The following is a 19177-nucleotide window of genomic DNA, read 5'->3' as shown; positions in this document are numbered from 1 at the left end:
ATGTTAAATATTAAAAAAAGAAACATGGTTTTTCAGACAAAAACAATTCAAGCATTACTCTTTTGAAAAGAATTCGAGAAATATACTACAATAAAATAATTGAGGTAGACGTTTTAAATTAAGTTAACAGACTTAAGAATTCAAAGCTTAAAACTCCCGTTAGTAAGTGAAACGATTTACACCTAAGGTAATTTGTAATTGTTGCATAATATCAGTGTCTGGAATGGTCATGAATAAATGCTGATTAGAATCTTTATACTATGACAAAATAGTTATTAGGTCCTTTCTAGATTTCAATAGTTTTCTAGCTGAAGTCAAACCGCTGTATGTACTATTTTTACAAAGAAAAATATGCACATGGTATCTGGGCTAGTTAAAATTAATCAAAATACATAAGTAAGATATGAAACAAGTGCATTTTATTTTATTTTTTTATTTTTGTATTTTCGGAATGTTTACGTAACATTATTATGACGTATACATAAAGACATATAATTGGAAAATTAGTTGATCGTGTCTTAGAACTTTTTCAGAAATGCTCACTTAGTAGCCCACAAAAGATATAACAGAATACATTTAGCTCTCTCAACGTGTCTTATATTTCTGAATCATAGAGTTGGAGTTCAGTAATTGTCATTCACAAGAAGTTTCAATATTGAAAGTAATAAGAGTACATTTCTTCTTACATATCAGTCATTTATTTATTTGACAGTCCCCTCTGATGAAAATACTTTCTAAATTCTACATATATCCTTAAATCATTCCAATACTATAACAAATTATGGATATATATGTGTAATGGAATTAGTTAGAAATAGCCTAATGAATAGTCCTAATAATTTTTACAGACTTTGTTGGACTACTGATATGTTCTACGTCTTTTCTTTTATAGCATAAAACTAGACCAGGAAACAATTTTTGAAACAGGTGTAAATGAAAGTTATACTTAATTTGCTCGTTTAACATATAGATATAGATATATGTTTTTCATGACTCAAAATAGCTAAAACTATTCATTAATACATCCTATTTATCATATTAATATGAAATATGAATCGTTAAATTAAATAAATATGTTTGTAATTTGAATAGTTGAGATCATGAGTCAATTGAAGCTGGACCACTATGAAAAACCTAGAAGCACTGAACGACCGTTTCGTCCTATTGTGGAACTACTCAGCAGTGCACATCCACTATCCTGCCCTCCTCCGCGAGATTTCGAACTCAGGACCTATCAATCTCGCGCGCGAGCGCTTATGTTTGTGTTTTCCTCTTTTTTATCATTAAATTGAACAAATTAGGAACACCTTATCATCAAACATAATTCATGTTTTTAATATTAAAATATTAAAAAAAACAATTTAGCAACTCATTCATGTAATCAATTCTGTAGAAAGTGATTAGGCAGATTATCTCAAAACGTTTCAAAATTCCTTTGGTATAAAACAAAGTTTACAATGTTTAGTGATTTAAACGTAATTAACGTATTAAACACTAATAGTCAGTCATAATGTAGTACATATTATAAAATTATTTACGAAACAGTTGAATCAAAAAAATGTGCAATCTGTTGAATGAATAGATCAGTCCTTAATTTCTGAAACATGATCTCTTCTAAAATTTATTTGAAAAAAATAATGATTCTGACCAATAAGATACATATAAACCACTATTAAGATTAAATTCACTTGGTATAGTTTGTTTGAATCTTCCCATTGTTGTTTAGGACTGCAGTTGATCGAAGCATCCTGTGCGTATTGCTTCAATATTGCCTCAAGTCACAAAATTTTTAAGCAAAGATAGATGGTGGCTAGCAGTGGAATCCAGGACACAGGTCTCGTCCTATTTGCAATCAGTACAGGATGCACATATGCCAACAATAGACTGATCACTTGCAGTCCTAACGCGATGACGTTTGAAGCGAAAGGTACTGGGTTCGAGTCCTGGAGTGAACATTATCACGAATGCAGCTACATCCAGCTGACAAGTTCCAAATAGAGCAAAACGCACGTCTTGGATCCCACTGCCAGCCACTATCCATCTTTGCTTAAGAACTCTATTAAGGTTGCCGCTACTCTTCAAGATCTTGGATTTATGTAAAACTAAAATTCTGTAACATTTTTCCATGAATAATGAACATTATACGTTGAAATAAGTTTTCGAATGCTTTATTTGAACATTGAAATATTGAGTGTTTGTTTCCATTTAATTTTAGACTTGTAGTAATAAGTACACCAATTTTGAGTAGTGATTGCATATATGGTTTTAAAATTAGTTCATTTCTGTTGATCAAATATTCCCTTTATTGTGTTATTACGGGAAAGTTGTGAAAGTTTAAAATGCATTCCAATAGACTCTTAACTCATTATTCTAAAACTAACTCACCTGTAGTAAGGACTGAAGGTAGTAAGTTCCATCTATTGGAGTATACGGAGTAAACATCTCTGGAAATTTTCATACGAAAATGAAACAGATATTCATTTCTCAATACTACATTAGTGGCTCTCGAATATCTGATTCCAGGTAGATAGTACGAATGGTTGTTATCAAAATATACATGTGTATAACAGAATTAAAATAAGTCAAATATGAGAGAATGGACGTTTGAATATGTATACTGTGTAATATCGTGAACCGGAACAGATAATCAAAGGGAAGAAGCGAATAGAAGAGAGCAAAGCGAAATGAAATGACGCGCAATGGAGAAAGCGTGTGAACTAACTCCATCTAATCAAGCGTGAATCGATATTTATAGTCACACAAAGATAAGTTAAGGACATATGATGAATGGGATAAGAAGTGTACACACATACCCTCATATAAAAACGGTCAAGGTTGGTAAGTGAATAATTAACAAGGTCAAAATGTGACCCAGGAATAATGGATAAATTGGTCTGTCCAGAAGCTAGAATAAGTTATGTGGGCTTAACACAGTAACTGACACTACAGGTTAAATAAACAAACTAATAGATCAATAGAACACTAAATCCGGGAGAATATTGCTTAATTTTCAATATATAAGTCAGTTTTCGTATTGTAGAGAAATTGTTTAAGGTTCATTTTTGAATAGTTATCTGTTTAGTTGTGTGAGTAAATGAATTAGGGTTAATTAAGAGATCCTAATTAGATGATGCATTGAAATGATTCCAAAGAGAAATTTAAAACTAAACTGTAAACTTTATACACAGGTAGTATACTTAAAATTTCTCTTATTGTAAAGGATTTGAAAGGTTTCATTCAGTTTTTAACATGTAACAGTGTATTCATTACAATATACTAAACTTTTCGACAACTTGTTTCAGATAAAAGAAAACTTTAGACAAAATTTATCAGTCACATGCTTACTTACTTACTTACTCCTGTTACCCTTCATGGAGGAGCATAGGACACCCATCATCATTCTCCATCCAACTCTCTCCTGGACAATCATTTTCAGTTGCTATTCATCCATTTTATGTCTACTTCCAGTTCTCGACGCAGTGTGTGTATTCTTCGACCTTCCTCTTCTCCGTTTCCCTTCATGATTCCAAGTTAGCGCTTTGGTGATTTCCATAATGCATGCCCTATCCATCTCCAACGTCTTTTTCTAATTTCCTCTTCAATTGAATGCTCGTTTGTTGTCTTCTACAATAGGTTGTTGCTGATGGCTTTCAGCCAACGGAAATTAAGTGTCTTGGGTAAACAATTGCTTATTTGTACCTTTTTGATGATGATTGTGGTAGGTCCCTACGTTTTAGCTCCGCACAATAAAACTGTCTTGACGTTTGTATTAGAGATTCTGACTTTTATATTGGTTGACAGTTGTTTCGAGTTCCATATGTTTTTCAGCTGTAGGAATTCTGCCGTTTTTTACCAATCCTTGCCTTGTCTGCGTCGGATCCTCCTTGTTCATTGATGATACGTTCCGTTACATAGAATAATCTAATTAAAAAGATTTAACGTTATAGACAAGTTAATAATTGAAATCTATAATAAAGAGTTTCGAAAATGCTAAGCAAACAAAAAAGGATTTACCTAGATGGGTTGTGAAAATTGTTAAGTTTTTAATTTAGATCATGTGAATCGATCAATGTCAGACCACCAATGAAGAACTTGAATGATCTCATAGTCAGGAATGCAGAAATGTAATTTGTTTTGAATTTAATAGTTAACTAAATTTTTTGTTCAATTCATTTCATATAGGACAAGAAACAATAATTCTCCACAATATATAATAAGCAATAAATGTTTAAGTAAAATGTTAATGTAAAAGTATTCTTAAATAGACATATATAAATAGACGATTGTACAGCATGATAATAACTTCGTTGAAAAGAGATCCTTTCGACGAACTTCGTGTTTTTTTATTTAAAAAAAATAATCATTTTTCAAATGATATCAGTTAGTACTAGACAAAAGTCCTTAAAATGTTATATATTATTATTATTATTTCAATGGTTAAGATCATGAGTCAGTTGAAGCTAGACCACCATGGAAAACCTGGAAGCACTGAACACCGTTGGATGCCGTCTCAGTGGTCTAGTGGTTAAGTGCTCGCGCGCGAAACCAGTAAGTCCTGGGTTCGAATCTCGAAGGGGGAGAGGTCGTGGATGTGCACTGCTGAGGAGTCACACAACAGGACGAAATGGCCATCCAGTGCTTCCAGGTTTTCCATGGTGGTCTAGCTTCAACTGATTCATGATCTTAACCATTGAAATTACTATAATATCCACAAAACCCATCTGATATTATTGTTATTATTACTTAATATGATTACATAACTAGTTACGAAATAAAACTACTAAATTTAGTCAAATAAATTTTTATTCAATGAATTTTGGAGCCATTTTCTTGAAATGAATAAGTTCAAAATTATTTGATTAGTTAATTATGTCATTTAAATGTAAATGAAATGTTTCAATAATAAACTTCAAGGAAGAGATGATTATAATTGATAAAACCTTATGAATAATAATACTACTTAAATTCAATAGGAAGACGTTTTTTTTTCTTAAAATTAATCCCAATATGTATTGAAGAAACATTTCATGAATTGTTTCCAAAACGAAGGCGCCATGATTTTAAGAAAGAAGTTAAATCTTTAAAATTACGATTATAGAAATGTATATAAAGTATTTTAAAACGTTTATTCTTGAATATTTAGCTTTTTGTTTTCTTTTTATGAAAAATACGAAAATATTTATGACATTTATGTGTTGATATAAAGTAGTTGAATGTAATCGGCAAGAAAGTTCTAAAACTTGACTTTGTTTTAGCTTGGTTATAATATAGAAAAATCTGATGTATTCTATGGGATTAAAATTCTGATCACATCATTTTATAGTATATAATATTGTTGCTAAGCTATTCGGGCAGCAACCAAAATTATGTGGGATTAAATTATTTATATCGAATGATTATCGAGTAGTTGTTAATTTAATGTTTGTCTAATTCTTAGAGATGATACAATCCAACTAATTAGGTTGCAACATAAGCAGTAGTATTGAGCGATACTGATTCTAATTCAAATTACACAGGAATCATACGTTCCTTCAAGAATTCAGATACGTTTTGCTGATAAGTGCCAATTAGTGCGAAATCTATATCAAACAGGGTTTTTCTCTGACTACTTTTAACCACCTCATATCAAGATATAATGCACATAGACTAGTAATTATATGATTTGCAAAAAGAACAACAGAATTCAATGGACCACAGAGAACTAGAAAAACATGATACTAGTCACTACTAAGGGATAACTCAATGTATATATATGTGTATGTTTACATTTAAACTATCTGAATGGTTGTTCAGTTAATGCCGTGCAAAACAACCTAATATGTAAATCAAAAATACAACTTATTTGTGATGTCAAGGACAGTTTGTCACCTAAGATTCACTTTACACTTTAAATATGTTCTCAAATGAGGTTTAAAATAAACCTATCAACTAACAGTTACTAAAGATATATGAATAATTTTCTCTCAGGAAGATCTGGATAAATCTGAATATCATAACAGAAAAGAAGTGGAATTCAATGAATATGTATCTATATTTTTTCCATCCGATTACACTCCTACTATTTACCATTACTTCTTACTTACTTACTTACTTACTTACGCCTGTTACCCCCAATGGAGCATAGGCCGCTGACCAGCATTCTCCAACCCACTCTGTCCTACGCCTTCTTTTCTAGTTCCATCCAATTCTTGTTCATTTTTCTCATGTCTATCTCCATTTCTCGGCGTAATGTGTTCTTTGGTCTTCCTCTTTTCCATTGGCCTTGAGGATTCCATGTGAGGGCTTGTCTTGTGACGCAGTTGGGTGCTTTCCACAATGTGTGTCCTATCCACTTCTAGCACTTCTTCCTGATTTCTTCCTCTGCTGGGATCTGGTTTGTTCTCTCCCACAGTACGTTGTTGCTAATAGTGTCCGGCCAATGGATCTGAAGTATTTTGCGTAGACAATTGTTAATAAACACCTGTATTTTCTGGATGATGGCTTTCGTAGTTCTCCAGGTTTCTGCCCCATACAGTAGAACTGTCTTGACATTTGTATTGAAAATCCTGACCTTGGTGTTGGTTGACAGTTGCTTTGAGTTCCAGATGTTCTTCAGTTGTAAATATGCTGCTCTTGCTTTGCCGATCCGCGCTTTCACATCTGCATCAGATCCACCCTGTTCATCAATGATGCTGCCCAAATACGTAAAGGTTTTTACATCTTCCAAATCTTCTCCGTCATTTGTGATTGGATTGGTGCATTCTGTGTTGTATCGGAGAATCCTGCTTTTCCCTTTGTGTATGTTGAGACCTACTGCTGCTGAGGCTGCTGCTACACTGGTCGTCTTCTCCTGCATTTGTTGTTGCGTTTGGGATAGAAGGGCCAGATCATCTGCGAAGTCTAGATCATCCAACTGCATCGTACATGTCCATTGTATCCCGCGCTTTCCTTCAGACGTTGACGTCTTCATGATCCAGTCGATCACCAGGAGAAAGAGAAAGGGTGAGAGTAAGCAACCTTGCCTAACACCGGTCTTCACTTCGAACGACTTTGTCAACTGTCCTCCATGCACAATTTTGCAGTGTAATCCATCATATGAGTTCTGTATGATATTGACTATCTTCTGAGGCACGTCATAGTGTCGAAGAAGTTTCCATAGTGTTGTTCTGTCCACGCTATCAAATGCCTTTTCGTAGTCAATGAAGTTGATGTAGAGTGATGAATTCCATTCAATTGATTGTTCCACAATGATCCGTAGAGTTGTGATTTGGTCTGTACACGATCTATCCTTACGGAATCCTGCCTGTTGGTCACGAAGTTGGGTGTCTACGCAGTCCTTCATCCTGTTTAACAATACCCTGTTGAAGACTTTTCCTGGTATTGAGAGAAGAGTGATGCCCCTGTAGTTATCACACTTGCTGAGATCGCCTTTCTTCGGTATTTTGATCAGTAGTCCTTCTTTTCACTCTGTTGGTACTTGTTCCTCATCCCAAATCTTATTGAAGAGAATGTGGAGTATCCTTGCAGTTGCCGCTACGTCTGCTTTTAGTGCCTCTGCTAGAATGTTGTCTGGTCCTGCTGCTTTGCCACTCCTGATTTGTCTGATGGCCATGCTGATTTCTTCAATTGTTGGTGGGCCAACATTGATTGGGAGGTTTGTGAGTGCTGCTTCGATGTTGGGTGGGTTCAGTGGAGCTGGTCGATTCAAGAGTTCTTCGAAGTGTTCTACCCACCTGTTTTGTTGCTCTTCAATGTTGATGATTACCTCGCCTTCCTTGCTTTTCACTGGTCGTTCTGGTTTGCGGCGATTTCCAGAGAGTTTCTTTGTCGTGTCATACAATTGTCTCATGTTTCCTTCTCTTGCAGCTTTTTCCGCCGCCGTTGCTAAATCTTCCACATATTTACGTTTGTCGGTTCTGATGCTCCTCTTCACTTGTTTGTTTATTTCCGTGTATTCAGCTTGTGCCTTGGCTTTTTCTGCTCTTGTTCGACTGGTATTGATTGCTGCCTTCTTGTTCCTCCTTTCTTGAATCTTATCCAGTGTATCAACAGTGATCCATTCCTTGTGGTGGTGCTTCTTGTGACCCAGGACCTCATGACATGTTGAAGTGTTTGCCTCTTTGATCCCCTTCCAGTTGCTTTCCACAGTAGTTCCTTCCCCACTGAGTGGATCATGAAAGGTCTGAAACTTATTGCTGAGGACTATCTTGAATTTGCTGAGTTTGTTAGTATCCTGAAGAAAGGCCGTATTGAACTTTTGTGATATTGTCCGCCCCGTTGTCCAGTGTTTCTTGAGTTTCAATTTCATCTTGGCGACCAGCAAGTGATGATCTGATGCTATATCAGCTCCTCTCTTGGTTCTCACGTCCTCTATAGTCCTCCTGAACGTTTTGTTGATGCAAATATGGTCGATTTGGTTTTGCGTGGTGTGATTCGGTGAAGTCCATGTGGTTTTGTGTATGCGTTTACGTGGGAATATGGTGCCGCCTATGACCAGCTTATTGAAGGCACATAGATTTGCAAATCTCACCATTTTCGTTCCTTTCTCCCAGTCCGTGTCGTCCCATGATGTCTTCATATCCAGTGTTGTCCGTTCCAACCTTGGCGTTGAAATCTCCCATCAGAATGGTCAGATCCTTTCTTGGGCACTTCTCGATGATTGACTGCAGCCTATTGTAGAATTGATCTTTAGCGTCTTCATTGTAATCGTTGGTAGACGCATAGCATTGGATGATGTTCATTGAAATGCCCTCTTTCTTTGTTTTAAACGAGGCTTTGATGATCCTTGGTCCATGAGATTCCCATCCTATAAGCGCATTTTGCGCTTGTTTGGACAGCATCAATGCAACTCCTTGTGTATGTGGTGCATTTTCTTCTTCATGGCCGGAGTATAACAGGAGCTCTCCTGTAGTTAGTCGTTGTTGTCCAACTTGTGTCCAATGTGTTTCACTGATCCCAAGTACCTCTAGGTTGTATCTTCTCATTTCTGCAGCAATTTAGAAGGCTCTTCCGGTGTCCCACATTGTACGAACATTCCATGTACCTAAATAAATGGTCGCTCTGGTTGTCAGAAGGGGCATCGGCCTCGTAACTTCCGAGGGGATTCGGCTTTCATCATGAGGCGTCATAATTCTTCTAAATGAAGATCTTCTGACTCCCAGGGCAGAGTTTAAAAAGTTTGAATAATTTTTTCTGGTTAGCGTTTTTTTAGCGAGTTAGTTTTCTACGGGATGGGGACGCTAACCCCATGCCCAACCCTCCTCCTTTATCCGGGCTTGGGACCGGCAGTAGCCCCGGAGGGACTCCAGGCGGAGTTACTATTTACCATAGAAATGAATATCTGTTGATTAAATAAATTAAAGTAGACCCATGAATATATATGATTTGAATGATAGCTTATTGTAAAGTAATACTACGCCTTCAAATATAACTAGTTATATTTTCTCTAGCAAAAATGAATATACGGAAATTGTACTGTAGTGAATGAGAAAACAGGCGGGGACAACCAAATGTATTTTAATACAACATTACAGAATATCTTGGTAATATCTGAGAAGCATACAGTAAATACTTCATTTGCAAAATATTCATCAGTTATCTCAGACGTTGTTGCTCCTTCGTTTCCATACCAATAACTCTCTGTTCTTGTTCTCTTCTCTTTGATTTTCTCAACCTTCTGTTGCCAGGCATTCCATTTCGATCGGTGATGCATACGACTACTTATATTATGTAATGCTGTATTATAATACATTTGGTTGTCCCCGCTTGTATCCTCATTTACTACAGTACATTTATTACAAACTATAGGTTATATATTTTTGAAATTAAAAGTTGACGAATAAACCACGTTAATGACACTTGGTAATGACCATGAAAATATTCTATATATTACCATACAGTTAGAGATTTAAGTGTTATTCTACTGTCAATGTGGATAATTAATATTTACTATGTGAATGATAACTGTAGCTATTAAAATAAATTAATAGAATACAAATCGATAGATATTATACTATCCTACAGTGTGGCTGAGTGTTAGCTGTTCAAGAGATCGAATTATTATCGTGAACTCCCAATTGTTTTGAGATCAATAACAAGATTATTATCCAACAAAGTACGTTTTTTATTTCATAAAATAATATAGTTAAATGGAAAATATTCATCGAAAAATATGTACCATAAGGGATTGAAGAAAATCTCTGAATTAATTAAGACATTGCTTACTATATCAATCAGTTTATTGGTGCGATCAGTATATAATCATTTTTGAGTAACTGAGTGAAAATAACTACATATAATTTATCAACATATTATTTCAATAACTAATCGTGTATATATTCTCCAGAGAAACTATGGATGTAATAATTGATGAAATCAGATCAACCATCAATAAATAATATAGTCTACCGTTGGAACTAGATGAACTGACCATTTCGACCAATAGCGCTTTCATTATAAGAGGATGAATAGAATACAGGATGATGTAAAATACGGTAATTTGAATAGCTGACAAATACTTACGGAGTAAAATCTCGTAACATGTTATACTTACTAATGAATGGTAATAAAATGAAGCAAACTAACTAATCTCATCATCACTTCTCATTTAAATATAATGAAACACTTTGTTATGTATGAAATTATAATACATTAGTGAATCAAGTTTATATGCAGTATGATGAAGTGGCATACAACTCCATATAAATGGTTACCTAAACAATTAATGTATATTCTAGATACCAGTTCAGGTTATTTTTGTTATGATCGAAAACACCAAGTTTTGTCGTATAACAAAAATTATACTAGTATTCAAACAAATAATATCGACTTTGATAAAGAATTGAAAAGAATAACTATAATCATTACCCTTAAATTATACACACTTATAGAGATCAATGCCAAAGTTAGACTTGATCTTCTCAAATAAATTGATCATTGGGTAGAAAGTTAATGATAAATATATTTCCGTTATATCCCAATGGACAGAAAAATTGTATTTCTGACGTTTCGTGACTTAATTTAAGCCACTTCTTCAGAGTAAACAAAGATCCGAATCAGTAATATTTCTTAAAACACTCAGTCGGATAATTAATTCTTCTTATCAAGTATAAAATCAATAAAATGCTTTGAAAAAAATAACCTTGTAATTTTGTAGTAATTGGTTATGACATTTTAAAGAAACTTATTTGTACTACTGTCATAATCTAGAATTGACCAACTTAAAATGAAAAACTTAAGCTGCCATTTTTTTCGTTATTGTAGTGATAGAAGCAGCCGGTATAAACTGGGAGAATGCTTAATTATGCTTAAAAACAAGTTTGAAATCAAAGTACACTATTAAATATTATTTGTAATTTCTCAACTATGTGCTCATTTCAATCTGTAAATTAATAATTAACAGGATTGAATCCACTGAACATTTTCAGAAATATCTTTGTTATAATGAGTGCAATTAAATGTATTTCGTAAATGTCATGTATTTTGCAGACAAACACAACTAAACTAAGTTGTTTGTAAGCAGTTTATCTGAATGACATTAATTTAATATTACTAACCATTGAGTACTAGTCGATTTGTTCTGCTCTAGTTCGATCATTTCTAGCCCGGATAAATATACATTTCTACATGGAAATGAATAATAAACCTTCAGATCTTATCTCAAACACGACACATTTAAACCAAATGACTGAAATCCGTTAACATTCACTTCCTAATCCGACCAATCGGCTGAGGTTATCTTACTAAGTGCATTGTATCTAGCAATGATGATCATTTTTTTGTTTATTGGATCAGTGAATGCTTTGTATTAAGACTTAATTTTCAGTAGATTTCTTATTACTTGCTTTTACTTCCCTTATATTTAAGTCCTTCATCTTGCTTGTTCATAGCAGACATATGAGCCACGAAATAAAGCCCTTGGTGAAAATTATATTTAAACATACAGTAACAGCCCCCTGAATTAACAGAAAAACGGCAGAAAGTGCTGAATACATCGTATTTATTGAAAATTCAAAATGATCCGGATAACCTCATACTTTTTATAAAACACATACTATTTGATTTGATTTTAGGCAAATAATAATGAATCCATAATCAATACAACCAACTGTTTTGTACTAGATTGGTTGCACCCACGAAGCTTCAGTGATAATTAAGTCATCCTTCAAAATATAAATTCGGTATTTTGTGGAAAACAAACTAAATATCAATAGGCAAGAAACATTTTCTTTAGAAAGAGTCTCCTTTCCTTGTTAAACATTTTTGACCATAAATTTGGTATCTGTGAAAATGTGTCATGTAGAATTAGATTTATTCTTCTCAATCATCACAGAATTGTCTCTTTTGAGTACATTTTACAATAACATCTTTTGATTCAATATGTAAAACTACATGGTTTTATTAAAGTATTATTAACCATACTTTTTCTATTTATGACTACAAAATAACCATCAGAAGGTTGCCATTACTACTCATGACATTCCAACCTTATATTGTAGATTATCATGTGGTCGCTAGTGACTAACTTTGAGGGGAAATTTATGGAGTTTTTGTGAGAAGCCGTGAACAGTGGATTTCAGTCGTGTTAAGTATGAGGCCGTTACCCATCAAAGGCAGTGAAATATGGTTGCGTAATACTTTAGATTGACTAAGAATAAACGCTAACACTGTTGGATCCCTAACAGATGGTCTAGAGTTTAGGAGCTCTCGCGATACCGAAGGTTTGGGGATCGAATCCCGAGTGCGGAGCCATGAAAATGCACTACCGAAGAGTCCTATACTAGGAAGAGACGGCCACCTAGTGATCGGAGGTTTCCAATGGTGATCTAAATTAGATTGCTTTATGATTTCAATGACATACCTAACTAGTTGAATCATTAGTTGCGAGATAGCTCAAGAACTTGTTTCCACGTTACTTATCACTTTAAAACTGGTGCTTGCTCTCTTATTTGAATCGTTACCACCTGATGTCACAAGTATGGAGATCATTGTGAGTCATTCGGTTGGAAAGTGACCTCCTATAGAACTGAAGTATCTGCTAAGCATTATCTGGATATTGAAAACAGTTTGATTTGCAGAGTCTAAAAATATTATTAAAATATAAAAAAATGACCGGAATCCAATACTTCCATCCTAATTTTAAATATCCCCGTAACTCAAGAGTTTTATTTTTATTTTCTGAATAAAATGAAGTATTTTGAAGCATTAAAACAATCAGGTATTTATATGTTCTAGGATTGATAATATCTACGAATCAAAGATGACATCGGTTACCATTTGTGTTCGTTTATAATTTTAACTCCACCAAAAGCACTTTTAAAAGAATTCTTACCTGATAAGCTAAATTGTCGTTCACCGACAAATATTAAAACTATATATTTCTGTATATTTTTATTTCAATGATCGTACTGTCGCGTGTGATACTGATGTCGTCAGATATAAGCAGTATATATCATCAGTCAAAAGTGAAATGCCTGATGATGGAAAGTTAAGAAGATCGAAGAAAAAAGTACGAAAACAAAAAATGATTGGTTTACATTTTGCAAATGTAGTATTTACTGTATAGTTTTCAAATTTTGCTAAGGTATTCTGTAATTTTGTATTCAAATACATTCAATTGTCCCCATTTGCATTCTCCTTCATTACAGTATAAAAGATTCATTTAAATATCCTTATATTAGTAATGATATTCTTAAGTTATTTGTACTTTATTTACAGTTGGAAGGAGACATAATCAAGAATGATTTATTTCTTTTATTTTCTTTCCAAACTCATAGTATGAATTCAAAGAAAAAGGCATTAAGAAACAGAAGGTTTTAATTAAAATTTCCGCTGATGGTGTTTTTATTTATTTAAGAAAAAAACCAAAAGTAAGTCTACAATGATTTAATTGGTAATTTAATTGATATTTAATGTAATTTTAATATTGAATTGAAATGATAAATTAATCGTAATAATTTGTACTTGTATTGTAAAATTTTATGGTTACAGTTGATGTTTGTTGTAGAATGATATCAGTTGAAGTGTTATGAATTAAGATGAGTTAGTTGTTTGTAGTTCTTTAGTTTTCAGTAATTCTTAGATGAAGTAAAATTGATCTTAGTATTGAATTGATCGTCTTAACTTAGGTTGTTTGTTTGAATTCTGGCACAATATTGTTTTATTTGTTAACTTGTAAACTATTTACGCATAAAAATAGTGGCTTGAAAATAGATTTTAAAGAGTCTTATTTGTTTAATATTAACCGCATTTAATTTTCAATGTCATAATATATGAATCCTGGATATCTTTCATGTAATTTAACACGGGATCTAGATTTCACTGTGTCGAATAGTGCAAAAATCGTATAAGGACAGCTATTATCTGGTTTTCAATGGTTCACTAACTGATGTTGATGCAGTGTGAAATGTGTTCCCCATCTATACAGAACCCTGTAATGTCGGTTGCTATGTTAAATCTACAATTTATTTAGCTTCTGGATAGACCAATTTATCCATTATTCCTGAGTCACATTTTGACCTTGTTAATTATTCATTTATCAACCTTGACTATTTTATATAAGCACATATGTGTGCCCTTCTTATCGCATTCATCACATGTCTGTAGTTTACTTTTATGTGACTATAAATATCGATTCACGCTTGATTAGATGGAGTTAGTTCACACGCTTTCTCGATTGCACGTCATTTAATTTCGCTTTGCTCTCTTCTATTCGCTTCTTCCCTTTGATTATCTGTTCCGGTTCACGATATTACACAATATACATATTTAAACATCCATTCTCATATTTAACTTATTTAATTCCGTCTTTTACTAACGCGATCTAAGTCGATAATTATATACGAGGATAGGCGACATATATATTTCGATAGCAATCATTCAATAACAAGCATTCACATAATCTAACTGGAGCCAGATTTCGGACAACAAAGACAAAACCAAATCAAATATATTATTGATAAGCATTTGTAATGTCCTGTTGTTGATATTTAGGATCGTAATTCTTCAGCATTTATTGTCATACGTGCATCCTAACGAGGTCGCCTCGAAACGGAGTTATTTCACAAAACTTTAATACATTCATTTTGTGGCTGGCGGGAAAATCCGGAAAACCCGATTTAAAATCCATCAGTCGTATATTTCTAAATCTCTACAATAATGATCACGTTGGAACATAAACCAACTACTTTAAGCTCTACCGAACTACTGAATCCCCATAGCAATCAAATTGTCATACGAGTAAGAAGTTTAATAGAAATTACTCATTTTTAATAATCAAAAACGTTGAAAATTCTGTGTAACTATCAACAACAGATAAAAATGAACTTAAGTAGTGAATTTTAAACAGTTCCAAATACAAATCATAGAATTCTTTTCTACATATATGTGCCATTCCTTATTTCATTTTCTCTGTATATCTTTTCTTAAGTTTGGAAAGCTCTTGTGTTTTGATTAACCTAATAACAGTAACATTAACAAAGGTGTTAACTAAATAATAAAAAGTTTATCATCATCGTCATCAGTGAATGGATTCAATCCCTTAGGCTTAATGACATAACGATTACATAATGAAAATATATATCTAGATTGAGTAATTGAAGTTTTCTCACTAATTCATTTACAATATTGAACAACATTAAATTAGTCATCTTGTAATGCTAAGTAAACTTGAGTAATTTCCAAAGAAACATGGATTAAACAATCTGGTGAAGAATTTGTCTATTGGGAATAAAGTCATTTAAACTATACTGAAAATGGTCGGTATTTTCAAAAAAGATCATCTATGACTAATCATATACATAAAGAAGATAATATATGTTTCTGAATTGTTTATTTTACGAAATGTGAAAAAAGAGATTTTATTACTTCAATTCATTGTTAAATGCTTGTTGCATATAGAAATCTTAATAACAATTTACTGAAGATATTCAATCATAACTGTTATTGTAATTAGTTTGGTCATAAAAATCTATCATCTATTTAGCTTAATCTTCTATTTCAGACATAAATAATACATGTTTAATTTCAACAGTTGAGATCATGAGTCAATTGAAGCTAGATCACCATGGAAAACCTAGAAGCACTGGACGGCCGCTTCGTTCTCGTGCAAGACTCCTCAGCAATGCGCATCCACGACCTCGCCTCGCGAGATTCGAACACAGGAGCTATCAGTCTCGCGCGTGAGTGCTTAACCACTAGACCTTTCAGCTGGCCGGCATCCAACAGTGTTAATGTCTAACTTCAACTAATCCACGAAATTGAACGATACATCCATTAGTGTCATCAGTGAGTTACTATCTCACAAATGACTCGGTTGAGCTCCACCAGTCACTGTTTCTCACTAGACCGATAGGTCCTTGGTTCGAATCTCACGAGGCGGGGTCGTGAATGCGCACTGCTGAGGAGTCCCGCACTAGAACGAAAGGGCCATCGAGTGCTTAGAGGTTTTCTATGGTGGTCTAGCTTTAGTTGACTCATGATCTCAACCGTTGAAATTACTACGATCTCCAAAAAACCCTTTCTGATACATGTTTAATTATTGGATAAGTTTTGAAAAATTCAGGAAAAGGAATACCTTAGTAAAAATTTATTTATTCCATGATCTTTGAGGGTGTTAAATTTTATTGATTATTGTTACTTATATTATAAACGTAATAATACCTTATTGTTAATGAAGACTGTGTGTCCGTATACGGATGGTAGTTAATTTATAAGGATATTTGCTTTTCCATTCAGTATTTGATGTAAGTAACTGTGTACTATAGTGAGGAAATAGGATGCATATTTACAGATTTTATGGTATATGGATTTTTTTTCTTTGAGAAATAATCTTCATTAACATTTAACTAGTAATAAGAAATTCTTTAAATCAAATTATTCTAATTCTTTGAAGTTTCACTACAAAAAATGATCTTATCTAGACAATCAATGGGAATTCGGAGATACTGAACAATCATTTTTCGCAAGTATGGGACATTTTTAATGGCTCTCATTCATGAATTCATTTGAAATTACAACCATGATCATCAAGCTTCAAGGTTTAATTGTCAGACAGCCAGATTAGTGTTAGATGATTTAGATTTCTAAATTTAGTTGACTTAAATGTCCAGAACAAATTCCCCAAGTTTGACTGAGAAACCTTAACTAGAGAAGTTTAACCATGTTGAGCATGAGACAGGTATCACAAATGATAATGGGTGATATGCTCTGATAGTCACAAATAGATTGAAGATAGAAATGTTAGACATTAAATGCCAACTCAAATGTTGCAGAGTTAAGCTATCCACCTGACGCTCGGAAATTCTGAGTTCGATCACATACACCACCTACTACGTTAGACATCGGAGTCCTGTAAAGATTTTTTTATTGATTCGTTGTTAAGAAGTTAAGTCCCGAAAACTTTCGATCTTCGATAGACAACTACCGTTACAGTATTTCAATTGATTATGTTTATTTATACATCTCATGTCTATCGCATTATTAAGCTAAAAAAGACTAATCTAAGAACAAATTATTAAGAAGAAAGCATTATCTGTTCAAGAAAAAGTATTTTCAAGGTCGAAGATCTTTTAATGTTGAACTGAGAATAATATATCCTGATAAATTATTAAACTATTCGTATAGTAATAGAATAACCACAAGGATTCATATGATTTGGTTATATATATACTTAGACTAACTAATATTTTTTGAATGAATTGCAGTCGGTAGTGTAATCCAGAACGTATGTTTTATTCTATTAGGGATTTATCAGCTGGATGTGGTTGTATCCCAATGTTGATATTCACATTGCAAACAAAACCCAGTACTTTTAGCTTTCAAAAAAGAACTGAATTACAAAGTAAAGATAAGGTCTCACCCGGAATACCTACTGAGAACTGGTACAATCCTGTATTTATTACGTCCAATAGTATAAAATTGGACGACTATGTTAAGATAATATATGAACTAACAAAATAGTATTTGTTTTCATGATAGAACTTTCAATTCTATAATACAACAAAAAATAATACGAGTATGTGATGTTTGTCTTCTACTCACTGTTTTACTTACATCAAAGAAAGATTAAACAAAGTTTAGAAAGTTACATGTGCAATACTTTTCTGAGTCATAGATAAAAGGTGCTAAGAAGTACCCTATCAAAACAAAACATCTGGCCAATATTAATAGATTTTCAATGGCTGATTAAACAAAATCAATCAAAGATGTAAAATGAAAGTCAAAACAGCGTGATTATTAAATGTCTACACAGTATTAACCAACCATGACGTCCAGTTCTAAGTGCTGTTCAAATTTTATTGTTCAGGTTACTATATCGTTATTGGCAAAATATAAAGTTATAATTCATTGCACATTATCAAGTATTGCATGATTGGAAGCAATCGACAAAACTCTTCGAGCCTGCATACCAATTTCTATGATTTCAGTAGCACCTAAATAGCTCTATGACAGAAGTTCCAACATTAACTGTTTTATATATATTTAAAGCACTTGTAAACCATTGATTCCCTTCTAGCTGACAAGTAATAATCTGTGTTTAGGGATTATATTGATTGTCTCCAATCAAATATAAGATTAGCAGAAAGGCGTTTTGTAGAGATTTTAGTAATTTCATAGTTGAATTCATGAATCATGGAAAATCTGAACGGCCATTTCATCCTAGTGTGGAACTCCTCAGCAGTACACATCACGATCCTGCCCCGCGAAATTCGAACCCACAACCCATCGGTCTCGTATGTGAACGCTTAAACTCTAGACCACTGAGCCGGCCGATATCCAACAGTGTTCAAGTCTAACTTCAACCAATCCATAAAATCGAGCCACTGTCAACCATGAATAAATTAACACAATTTATCTTCACTAGAAACTTATTCTAACAAAAATCATATATGAGAAATTGTTATTGTTACTGTGAAATTCACCTTTATTTAAAGACTTCACAAATTCACTAACCATTATATGACAGATTTTTTTCTAATGGACAATGATTAATTAACAAAGAATATCCCCTAAAAAAGATACTGTTGACATCAAAAGAAAGGATAAATGTTGGAAACAAAAACAAAAAAATGCAACAGAATGTTTTACAAACGAACATAAAATACATTTACAGACATTTTTAACTGAATATTAAAAATAACAACAAAATACAAAAAAAGGTAGTTGAATAATTCCCTGTCAACATTAGAAATCTAAGCAA

The 19177-nt window shown here is 33.3% G+C and overlaps 1 protein-coding gene across 1 annotated transcript in view; it reads left to right on the top strand.

Annotated features, from left to right (window-relative positions):
* The window catches only part of MS3_00004482 (uncharacterized protein), a gene marked incomplete at both ends in the record, with an annotated part of 105218 nt that overhangs the window by 39791 nt on the left and 46250 nt on the right, over positions 1–19177 (top strand). The window contains one exon of the mRNA XM_051212406.1: positions 13755–13847. Within this exon, the coding sequence (XP_051072588.1) occupies positions 13755–13847 (93 nt within the window). The remainder of the gene's footprint in view (positions 1–13754; positions 13848–19177) is intronic.

The sequence above is a fragment of the Schistosoma haematobium genome, chromosome ZW (genome assembly GCF_000699445.3).
Source record: "Schistosoma haematobium chromosome ZW, whole genome shotgun sequence".
Lineage (NCBI taxonomy): Eukaryota > Metazoa > Platyhelminthes > Trematoda > Strigeidida > Schistosomatidae > Schistosoma > Schistosoma haematobium.
The sequence above is the reverse complement of the archived record's forward strand: the minus strand, read 5'-3'. Positions and strand labels throughout refer to the sequence as shown.